Source organism: Gavialis gangeticus, unplaced genomic scaffold (assembly GCF_001723915.1).
Source record: "Gavialis gangeticus isolate Ggan-Ray unplaced genomic scaffold, GavGan_comp1, whole genome shotgun sequence".
Taxonomy (NCBI): domain Eukaryota; kingdom Metazoa; phylum Chordata; order Crocodylia; family Gavialidae; genus Gavialis; species Gavialis gangeticus.
Window position 1 is genome coordinate 143,216,323 of NW_017728992.1, and position 12,579 is coordinate 143,228,901.

A 12,579-nucleotide genomic window follows, 5' to 3' on the forward strand; every position below is an offset into this window, starting at 1 on the left:
TAAACCAATGATACTGGATGCCAAGTAATGAACAGGGGATAGGTCATTCTAGATATACCCAGTTCAATGCTGTCCCTCTAAAGCATCTGCCCCTGCCACTGTTGGAGACAGGATTCTGAACTAGATGGACCATTGGTCTGGCCAAGTATGGCAGTTCTTATGTTCTTATCTAGCCTGGGCCAGAAGTTTGAGCACCTACATTTTACCAAAGTCCATTTAGAAATCACCTACTAGGCATCCCCACATTAAAATCACCATAGATCTGGTAGTTGTGAAAGTGATCTCTTGCTTAATGGCCTCATAATTACAGAACTCATTCAGGAAGCTGAAGACACAGGGTTTGGATACACTCCCTCTCTTTACCATTCCTGTTAGCTGGATTAGGCATTCTCCTCCCTAGATGCACTAGGTGTTGTGAAGCTCAGTCTTCAACACCTAGCTCTCCTTGTTATAGCATAAGAAACCTAAATGTTTAGCATGGGTTTGTGGAGTTTGTGCCTAGCACTTTCAAGCTCAGCATCACATGCCTGTTTGAATCTGGACCAAAGTCACGTAGGAGCTTCAAGTCAGATCTCATGGGTCCAATACCAGAAACAATGGACTTAGTCAGCTGTGCTCATTTACAATTCAGTCTTTTCCCACCCACTTTAATCAGTGATTTCCACAATCCGAGTACAGTCATGGAATTCTGATGCAACTGAGATACCAGAGGCTTTGTGGGATAGATTGCACAACTGGAGTACTGCCATGGGAGGGTAGAACTTATTCAGGAAGAGCAGGCAGGGGAATGATGAAGTGGTGTTTCTCTCATTGTAAAAAAGATACATTTGTTCCAAGGGACAAAACAGCTAAAAGACATCTCACTGCAGCACCATCAGTATGAATTCAAGCCTTACTCCAGGCTCATGGCAACGGCTGTCCCCACTCACCATAAATAGCTTCTTGATCATTTGGATTGGGGAAGGATGAGGATATGATACTAGAAATTGGTGCACCTTAGCCTGATAGGATTCTGAGCATGGATAGACTTTGAATTTACCTTTAGGCATGTGATAAATCTCCTACATATTATTGGAATCACTCTAATGTGCTTAATGGTAAGCACATGCTTACATGTTTAGATGGTTCTTGTCTAGATTGTTCAACACTTGATTGAGCTCTTGGGTTTCATTTCACATTACATCAACCTTGTGTTGTTCAGGAGACCTGTGCCTTGGAACTTAAGAGTGTTGTAGTGGAAAGATTTATATGTTTATGTATTGTTTAACAGAAAAACCATCTGAATAATTCTGACCAGGAAGGATGCTACCAGTGAAACAACATTAACCTCTTGACCCCTACTACATCCTTGGAGTTTGTATTGTACCATTTTTATGCAGCTATAATTATGTTGTTTTGTACATAAGGGACAATAGCCTCATTTTGGCTATGCACTACATTAGCCCAAAGAACATGTGGGCAGTTTCCATTATAGGAAACCCAAAATATCCTATATGTAGGCAAGAAAACTATGACACACATGTTGAGAAGCTTTTATTTAAATATCACAATACTTTGAATTAGTTACACTATGGCTTTGAAATATCACTATATAAATTAGTTGTTTTCCTCATAAAAGAAAATTTAAAATTAAAGGAGCATAATGGGTGGAGCTTTGCTCATTGAATTAAGCTGGGTTTCTAGGGCCAGTTCTGGTCTGATGTAGAGATGGAATTTCCTCACGCCTTCTCATAGACTCTAGTGCAGATGACGCCTTTCATAACACATTCCTAAGACATAAAATGAAGGTTAATTGAATGAAGGGAAAAAGATGCATTATATAACATATTTTCTTGCATAGAACATACATGTTCCCCCCACCCCCCCCAAAAAAAACCACCCAGTAGTTGGAAACTGGAGTTTGTATTCTATGTAAGAAATACATTAAGAGCAGTTTCTGCTACTTACTGGCCAAGATCAAAAGCCTACATGTGTGCCTGGGTCAGGAGCAAACAGCCAAACAGGAGCAGCCTAGTCTAGGGCTGCTCCTGCCTTGCTCTGCCCCCCTGCAGCAGCCAGAGAGAGCTCCAGGCTCCCCCAGGTGCCAGCCCTAGGCTGGCAGGGGGCACTGGGGGAAATCCTGGGCTGGCAAAGAGCTATGGGGTCAGGCCCCAGGCTGGTAGGATGCATGGAGGATTAACCCCAAGCTCCAGGGGGCGAGGAGGAGCTGTCCCCAGTTTTGCACAGCTGGAGGTCAGGGCTAAGCTAAGCAGCAGCTATGGCCCCTGCTACCTGGGCTGAACCAGCGTCTACACATGTGCTAAGGTGCATTAGTTTAAAGTGCCATTTTCTAGTACCTGTATCTGTTGGTACTATCAAACGGCACTTTAAATTAATCTACACAGAAATTCCTGTGTACATGTAGACAGTGATGCTTTACTATATATTAGATTAGTCTAATATGCAGTAAAGCTCATATGCCCAGAAAGATCTTTTTTTTTTCATTCTGCCTTTCAAATACAAGGTGCGTATAAGGATTTATTTTCAGTACCATGAACCTTTTAGGAATACTAAGTGAAAAAGAGCACTTTATAAAATTAGGCACAAAGTAGAAGGTATTTACCTATTTAAATTTCTTCCCAACTTCCAAGAACATCTTTGCCTACATGGGTATTGATGCAATGACAGAAACATCAGCTAAGGCAAGCTTTGGTAAAGTTCAAAGGACGACCTGATTCCTAGGGTGGCCAATCCAGGGTCAAAAGGGAGCTGTCCTTGCAAGGGGATGAAGAAGGCTACTTAGCTAGATGGGGTTCTGGGGCAACCCAAAGAGCTTCTTAAAGCTATTATAGGAACAATCCTTCCTGCTCCTTACAGCTCCCTCATGTCCCTTTTATTAAAGAATTGAGAATCAACGTATTCTACCTGTTTAGTTTAAAAAAAAAAAGGTTGACGTTTGGCTTGATTGCAGTCTATAACAATTGATAATAGAGGACTCTTTATTTTACCAAGTGACAGTATAACAAGATCCAATGGCTGGAAACTGAAGCTAGACAAATTCAAGTTAGAAATAAGGTGTGGGTGTTTCACTATTAGAATGGCTTGCCAAGCCCTTGGGGGATTTAAAAAAAGATTGGGTGTTTTGTTAAAAATATGTACAGTCCAACTACAGCTATTAGATTCATGGCAGGAATTTATTCATGGAAATCGTATTGCCTGTGTTATGCAAGAGGTCAGTCTAAATAATCACAATGGTCCATTTTGTCCTAAATAGTCTAAACACTATTAATGAAAAGTCCATAGACCACTTCTTCCTATCTTCAAGATCAATGAGGCTCACTAGCAAAAGGCCTAAGGGATTGGGAGGATTGCCTCAAAAGGTGGGGATTGCCTCAAAAGGTTTACAATAGGTGGAGGCTCCGCCCCAAAAGACCGTAGGATGTGAGCTTAATTGAGGATCCTTTCCTGTAGACCTCAGGAAGCCAGAAGGAAGAGAAAACTGTCCTCTCCACAAAATGTCCTTAATTTCCCAGTACAATAAAAGGACTCTCATGCATACTTATTGCATGAAAGATAACTCCCACAGGAAATAATTCAATTTAAGGTCATAAGCACATGTTAGTAGTTTGTATCTGTTATGAACAATGGAGTTAGAACACAAAAATATTCCTTCATTACAAACTTGGGCCATACAGAATCAATAGTACTTTTTTGCAACAAGTTATCCAAATTACTTTAGCTCTGGCCCTTAAACATCTGAGGAATATAATGCTTTATTAACTCAAAGCACCTTTTCGGTGATGACAAAACTAAAATGCCTTAAGATTATAAGCTTGTGGGTCTAGCTGTCGTCTGGCTTGTGTTATGATCCTGCATGGTTCTTGCAAGAAGAATTTTGCAAAATCTTGATCAGACTGATTGAGAGAAATCATTCCACAACATTCATTAAAAACCTAGTTCTGTGGATATGGTGGGCACACATGTAGGGCTGTTCAGTCCCAAAAGCTGGTTCTCTGATTCCACATGGCAATCTATCATCCAAATGTAATTAGATACAGAGCTAAAGTGTTTTCATATATAAACCTCAAACACCTCATTCATGCTATTGGAATACTTATATTAAAAAAGACAGAGTAGGTATGTTAATTAATTGGAAATGTAGATATATTTATGAAAAATATATATAACCAATATTCTGAGGTGCACTATTTTTACATGGACAAAAAGGAAGATATCAGGCTTGGATCAACAGAGTAACAGAATTAAGACAGTTTAAGTGAACTATTTGAGAAATGCAACCTTATCCCTGTATCCCCTGGGTTTCCAACATTTAAGAATTTTGGGGTTTTTTAATTATAATGTTTTTGAAAGGTAATATTCTTTCAGTTCATTGCAAGTCTACCAATATTGTCACCTTAATTATTTTTTGTTTGGAAAATAGTATTTACTTTTTCTCTCCCTTGCTCCCTAAGGTTATTTCCCATTCTCTCCCCCCTCTATTTCTGAAAAATTCTGAAACCAAAGAAAAGAAAAAATTGACAATATAATTAAAATGAATCTGTAGCCATTACATCATTCAGTGATTAACAATCAGGTACATGCTAATCACTTACCACAACCATTTTTCCATCCACCAGCTTTCTCCTTATTGTAGTCTCTTTACCATTCCACTTCTGCACGTGAACCAATGATCCTTTCTCTAAGGTTATGACACTCTGCAAGGAACCAAACATAATTCAAAATGTGACTATTTTAATTAGGTGCTTTTAAATAACAGTGAAAATGTATACTACATTCATCAAGTTCCATGTTTTCTGTATGTTACACATTCAGCATCACTGAGTTTCAGCCCAATCTTTTTTTTCTTATTGGGATGCTTTACAGTAATGATTTGCCGTTTTCTTAGTGCTTTATACAAGACAAAAAATACTACTGTTTGTTTTCCAGCACATCAGAAATATTCTGAAAGCAATCATTAACACTCACCTTGACTTTCCTATCATCTGCTGTGGTTTCTTCAAACTCCTGGCCCAGTTTGAAGGAAAACTGTGTATTTTTGAAGGTGCTTTCAGTCCTAATGGTAACCACATCACCTTTCATGCTGATGATCACTTTGGGTTTGGCCAGGCCACCTATTTTTCTTGTGGCTAAGCCCACACCTATAGGCCAGAGATAAAAATCCATTACATTCTAGAGAGCAGGACATCCTCACCTTACAGAACTTCAATGCAAAGTAAGGAGCAATTTCTTTATGAATACTATAAAATTTGTTTCAAATGTGACTCTGATTCTTCAGATGCAGAAGCTACACATAATATTGCTTTTCCAAATAAGTGCATCTTTCCTTTTGCAAACTAGGCCATATTTGATGATGCAGTTCTTGTGTAGTTTTAGTTAGCAAGAAACACAGGGAGGTGTAACTCTGCTCTGCACCACAGAATAGTGTGGATCAAAAACAAGGGACTCCTTTCTCAAAAAAGTTGTGAAGAATTGTTCCTTATTTTTCTTTTCTTCAAATGTTGTCAGAATTTGACAGCAGCTTAACTGGAGGGAGTGGGGTTATGAACAGGGCAGCAGTCCCCAGCACCGCTGTGGGGGGACATAAAAGCAGACACTGCCACAGTGGCAGCTGACCATGTCACCGTAATTGGCAAGGCGGGAGTTGGTGCTGCCCCATGCACTAATAGCTGCCCTGGGCACAGACCTGTCCTGCTATACTCTGAAACTTAAAAATTGTCAGTAAGCCATAGTGGAGAATTTAAGGATCAAGACATTCATGCATGGCTGCCTATTCTTTACAACATCACATATGAAGACTAAATGAAATGCTCCTAGGCAGTATATTCTACTGCAGAAGGCAAATGACACTGAATGTTTCTGGAGTATCTAAATGCAAGTGAAAAATAGAAGGACCACATAGAGAAAATTCAGATAGAAGAATAAAGGGAAGCAGAAAGTCTCAAACTCATAAGTATTCTCCAAGGATCTATTTACATGGCCTTGTTAATACGTAGGGCCACATCATGGTCAGCTAGTTTGAGGAGATATCAGTGACTAGTTACAGCAAAGACCCTTGGTTTACAGTGTCTTAATTTCTTCAATGAAAAATAGTGTTAATAATAGTCACCACCTTTGTAAATTCTATAATATTGTCAAATGAAAGGTGGCATGTGCAATGACAACAAAGTATTTCTAAAGTGTAATGTTTGTTGTAAATATTCACTACTGAAAAAAAAATTCTTAAGACCTTCAGAAAAACCTCATTAGATGAATTTATACATCATATGTGCTCTAACTAAATAGGATTTATCTATTACCCAGTTTAATTCTTCCAAGAAAGATTAAAGCCTTGGTGAATCATTTATACAGCAACAGTAATATTGAGACTGACTGTACAGTTATTATAAAGTAATGGGGCAAATATGACACTAAAACAATGCCTAGTTTGTTACATTCCCGAATTTTTCAGTAATAGATTCATTCCCAGGATTTCAGCTTTAGAAAGCCGGGTGTGTGGATAGAACAGCACCATCACAAGCTGATTGAATATTGTAAATTATTGCAAGTCATAAGTTTAGTTGGGCACTCAAGACAAACAGAAGTGTCCTTTCTGAGATGTTACAAGAAATTGGGACTGAGATTCTTCTTTTTCAAGTTAAGATGCAGAAACTAAGCTATAAATAAATTATGCTGTACAACTAACTGGAATGAAGAGCACCCAATGCTACAAAGAGGACATTATCCAGGAGCAAAGCACAAGAAGAAACATTTTAAAATACAAATGACAAAAAAATAGCAATTCTCACCCAATTCTTTCATATAATCATCAAAGTTTTCACTGGAGACAAGTTTCCAGGTTCCCACAAATCGGTTACACATTGTAATTATTGGCTCTTGAGTATCCCTCAAGAGAAAGACAGCAACAAGAAACAGCAGCAGCTCTCAGTGGGAGGCAGAAAGATTGTATGAGCTACACAAGTCTGAATAGCTTCTTTTTAAAGATGGCCTGAACTTGTAATTCTCAGAGCAGACCAATCAGAAAGGGTAATGTCAGGGCAAGACAATGTGTACCTTGTCCAAAGCCACTTGTGCTAGTACCAAGACTCAGTGTTGCGCCTGCTGCTGCTTCCTCCACTGAATAAAGCAGAACACATAGGGACCAGGATGTGAGGTTACTGATCCAACGTCTGAGCCAAATAATGATGCCAAGCACAGCAGTATGATGAACATCAATGCTCACATTCCTCCCAATACCACATAGTTTCATAGTTTCTAGGGTTGGAAGGGACCTGAGCAGATCATCTAGTCCGACCCCCTGCCATGGCAGGAAGAGCACTGGGGTCAAATGACCCCAATAAGGTGGTCATCCAACCTCCTCTTAAAACCCCCCAGGGTGGGAGCCTGCACCACCTCACATGGAAGCTGGTTCCAGACCCTAGCCGCCCTGACCGTGAAGTAGCGCCTCCTGATGTCCAACTTAAACCTTCCCTCCGCCAGCTTGTGACCATTGTTCCTGGTCACTCCTTGCGGCGCTCGGGGGAACAGGGACTCCCCCAGCGCCTGCTGATCCCCCCTAACCAGTTTATAACAGGCCACAAGATCCCCCCTCAGCCTTCTCTTTTGAAGGCTGAACAGGTTCAGGTCCCGCAACCTTTCCTCATAGGACCTACCCTGCTGTCCCTTGATCATATGAGTGGCCCTCCTCTGGACCCTCTCGATGCTGTCCACATCCCTCTTGAAGTGCAGCGCCCAGAACTGGATGCAGTACTCCAGCTGCGGCCTGACCAGTGCCGCATAGAGGGGGAGGATCACCTCCTTGGACCTACTTGAGATGCATCTGTGGATGCACGACAAGGTGCAGTTGGCCTTCCTAGCCGCTTCCCCACATTGCCGACTCATGTTCATAAGTTCATGACATCTTCCACTATCACCATCTTCACTGCTATCATGAAGGGCTAGAGTGAATATTTTTGTGGATACTTTTAGACAAATTATTGCCTGTAAACTTAGGGATTGTATCTGATGGCCTGGGATGGCCCTTCCAGTTCCATGTTCCTGCCTTCCTAAGTATCTGATCATTTGACAATGTAATTTCTTTATTCTGTGTTGTCTTCCATCTTTCTGCCAGGAGCTGTTGTCACAAACGGTGGAATGCCCTTTTCATGTAGTCCACATTACATCATAAAGAAAAGAGTCCGTGCCTCCTTGCTTCCCGGCTAACCTGCAACTGCTCTCTCTCCTTCCTTCCTAACAAGAAAACAGACCAAGAAGGGAGGCGGTCTGTGATGTGGTTACCATCAGGACTGAAAGCATCTTCAAAAATATAGAGATATCCTTCAAACTGGGGCAGGAGTTTGAAGAAACCGTAGCAGATGGTAGGAAAGTCAAGGTGAGTGTTAATGATTGCCTTCAGAATATTTCTGATCTGTTGGAAGACAAACATGAACGGGAGGTAAGGCGTTCTGAAACCAGGAAGTAGTGGTTTGAGAAGATGTCATAGAATACCTTTCCTTGCCTTGGCGGTGAAAGTCACGTGACACAGAATTCCTCAATATATTTGCTTCTAGAAATAAATAAATAAATGACTCCTACAACTCATAAAAAGCAACTTCATTTACAACTCCAGTGTTTCAGTAAATAAAAATCAAGTCCACCTATATTTGAAATTCAGGAATTCAGAAAATTGAAGTTCCAAAAAATACAAAACGTTTAGAGCTATGAAGTATAAGCATCAATGCCAACAGGTATTCTGTTTTCTCTTTCCTAAATGATCCTTACAAGTGGAAGAACCCCACTAGTTGTATTATGCAACTTCCCAATATGCATAATATAAGAATACTACTACATTTACTCAATGGGCATTCACACCTCTGTTTAACTCCCTAGTCATGCACTTTTACAAGACAAGTAGGATTGATGTCCTTAGACTTGAGGGTGCTTGGCACACTGCAGGATTAGTCCCTAAGAAATTGAAGGAGAGAAAAATTGTCAGAATAGATCAGTTTACATTGCAGTACCAGTACCCTTAAGAACAATAGTGACAGTACTTTAATTATACAGACAAAAAGCCAGTCTTAAACTGCTCAAGCAACATGAACGTTACTACCATCAATCACTGTGCCCCAAGAAGAAGCAGCAGTTTCATTCCTAAGGTTTAAAATCCAGATAGAAGAACAGCATGCACCATAGGACATAATACCAAAGTATCTGGAAGCCCAGTCTCATCTCCCTATGTGTAGATAAAGAAAGAGAGGGTGATTCTGAGCTCAGATGAACAGTAGGGAAAAGGAGCTTTATTTTAAACCCTGTTTAAGAATAGAGTAAAAATTAATTTGCCTCACTGGCTTAATTATAGAGTGGGACCAATTCTAATATTATAGAATGAGATAGCGTAGGATCCAGGAGTGAAGTATCTGGGAAGTCCACATGGGACATCTTTTCTCCAAATGGGACATTCTATAAGCAGGAAAGAAAATGTGACAAATTTAAAAACAGAAGAGTGATCTAGGCATGTATAATCCAGTAACTCTAATGTAATTTTCTCACGGAATAACAAACATTTATTAAAAATATAAAATACTAAAAACAGAAAATAGAAATAAAAATGGAGTTTAACCATTGACTCCAATAGATGCAGGATTGTACCCGTAGGCCACATCTAGACATGCAGGCACATGTGGTTTGTAGCTCCGCAAACTTCTTTGCAACATCATGAACTGCACATGGTGCATATTAAAATGTGCCCAAAATTTGCTACCAGGAAATCCTGGTATAAAAAAAAATGTACAGAAAAAAGCAATGCGACACACACTACAATAGCATGCACTAGAAGAAATGGAGGCTTGGACCTCCAGGGAGATTCTCTAGCTGCCAACCAGAGTGTCACTGCTATTTCACTTGTACCCCAGCTGCTCCAATATGCTGGGAGCTGGAAGGACCTGGTAGGAGCTGGGAAAGGGCAGTTTGCCTGAAGCAGGGCAGTTTGTCCCTCAGCAAAGTGCAGATGAGGGAGCGTGCACTGCAGCACAAAGTAGTGGCACACATTTGTGCAACTATTTGTGCTGCATCAAGCACATGCCCCTGAACATCTGGGTGCACCCAATGGACTCTTATTTGAACTCTCTGGGCACATCCCAATGAGAGCATACATGCAGGGGCATGTATTTCCCAAAGGACAAATAGCAGTGGCACATATTTGTGCCACTGCTATTTGACCCCGGGAACATCCCTGCACACACACTTCAGCATGTGGAAAAGTGACCTGGCTGGAGTAAGAGAGGCTGGGGCAAGTATCTGTGCTGGCTCCAGCAGTTTTACTTGGGGGCCTCCCAGGTCAGCAGCGGCACCAAGCCAGCTACTCAGAGCCTGGCCAGAAGCCAAAGTATGGCTCTGACTGGCCAGGCTCCCTTTCTGGCTGCCAGGTGCATGATGCTATTTTTTTAGTGGCAGTATTTTTTTGACACCAGAATCTCACATGGTCAAAAAAACCCACTGCAGTGCTAATTAGCTGCATGGCAAATGGGTGCACATATGCCACATGTGGTTTGTGGCACCTCAGACTGCTTAGAGGCACTGTAAACTGCGCATGCGGGATTGCAGGACATGCTGTCTGGCTGTGTCCAGATGAACAGGGTTGTGCAATTTGTGGCACCTCAGACTTCTTTGGGGTGCCACAAATTGCATGTGGAGAACATTAAAACATGCTCTGCACTGCAAATGTGTAGCGTGGGGCTAAAATTTGCTACTGGGAAATCCCAGTAGCAAAAAAAGTGCCAGGGGAAAAAGAGGTGTGGCCCATGCAACAGGAATGTGCACCAGAAGACATGGAGGCTTGGTCCCCCAGGGAGACACTTTGACAGCCAGCCAGAGGATTTCCACTCCTTCAGTTGTGCCTGGGCTCCTCCAGCATGCCAGGAACCAGGAGAAGATGGGTAAGGCCAGTTTGCCTGAAGCAGGATAATTTGTCCCTCACCAAAGCGTGTGTACTGGGGAGTGCATTACACCAAAAAGTAGCAGCACAAATTTGCACCGCTACTATTTTTTCCAGTGCAAGTGCGTGCCCCTGCACATCTGGACATGACACTGGAAGTTAAAGCATCATAAGCAATAAAGAGCATTCACATAGTTCAAAAAATTTCTTCCCAATGTAGATTTTTTTTATATAGAATAACAAACTGAATGAAAGCAATGCAGTTTATGTGATATTTTGGTCAAATATTTGCTACAGTTGCAACTGGTTTCCCAATCTTTTTGATGGGTGTAAATTCTAGTGACATCAGTGGAATTACTTCTGTTTTAACTGATGTCAGAATCACTGTTTAAGCAAAGGTTCAATATTTTAAAGCATCTAGCAATTTTGCAGGCCTCCATTTAGTGTTTAGCCTTTATGCGGCTTTTTTCAGAGAATGCTGAGCATTTGCATCAGAAAATCAGGCCCATATAAGGTTTCTTAAGTTGGACATCCAAAATTACTTGCTGCTTTAGGATGCTTATTCTAATAAGACTAAATGTTTGCCAACATTTTGTAGGGGGAAGGGATGAATTTCAGGAGAAAATTAGCCCTATTCTTTCTGTTTACCCCTTGTTGACTTTTATGTAATTAAAATCTGAGCTAATATCTTGTTTACCACGCCAGTATACAAAGCCACAAAAGAACTAGAAAAGTCAAAACATCTAGTGTGAGTCAATGAGCAACAGTGAAGTTGTAATGACAATCTAAACCAAGAACACATTTAAAAATATTGAATTTCCTTTGAACTGAGCAAAGCATGTAAAAAATATAAAGCACATGACAAAAAAAGCAAGGGAAAGAATAAAATTGTTTTAGCATTCTCTTAAACTACTGGAAATATGGGAAGATAGGAGGTTTTTTCTCAGTATCACTCACTAAGAAATCTGTAAATAGTGAGTGAGTCTAATGGAAAAATATCCTCTTACTGGAACTCAAAGGTCCAAAATATACTAGAACTCAAAGGACCCATGGTCTACAAATCAAGAGATTTGCTGGAAACTGTGTGACCAGGCTCATTTTAAAAATAGAATTTGATAGCCACTGTTTCCAGCTCTGCATATTTCAGATAGTTGCAACCTTAGAAAGTAGTTCATGCGTTCAAGGACTTAACTGAAATGGAAATGAAATGGAACTGGACTGAAATGAGGTAGAGATGACTATAAACAGGAAATTGGCAGGTAGGGACAATTTATACCAGCAATTTCGTTTTTCAGTAACCACTCTGTGTGCTTCAGAGATACTTAAACATTGCTGAGCTTTTTAATGTGAATTTAAATTTTGTGTAGTTAAGCTTACAACTGAAGCTTAGCACTCAGACAAAGGAAAACACTCTGAGAAGGAAGGAAGAAATAGACGGTGAGGGTAAAAAAAAATGGAAGAGCCTTAATAAAATGACAACACTAGCCACCACGTTGCTTCTGTTCAAGATTGAAAGAAAATAGATGGCAGAACCAGCACTCACTTTAGAAACGGTGTAGAGCCACGGTGCAGAGCACACTGGCACGCCGCTGCCCACTTCTCTTGGGACTGCCAGCTGCTGGGGCAGAGGCTGCATCATAGTTTCATAGTTTCTAGGGTCGGAAGGGACC

The 12,579-nt window shown here is 40.8% G+C and overlaps 1 protein-coding gene across 1 annotated transcript; it reads right to left on the reverse strand.

Moving 5' to 3' along the window:
• Positions 1-1,518: 1,518 nt before the first annotated feature.
• Positions 1,519-6,956, reverse strand: LOC109304987 (myelin P2 protein-like). Its single transcript, XM_019527846.1, has 4 exons — positions 6,786-6,956; positions 4,966-5,138; positions 4,593-4,694; positions 1,519-1,769 (listed from the first exon to the last, which is right to left on the reverse strand). Exons 1-4 carry the CDS (start codon positions 6,856-6,858, stop codon positions 1,719-1,721), a joined length of 399 nt encoding a protein of 132 aa, XP_019383391.1. The 5' UTR covers positions 6,859-6,956; the 3' UTR covers positions 1,519-1,718.
• Positions 6,957-12,579: the final 5,623 nt, after the last annotated feature.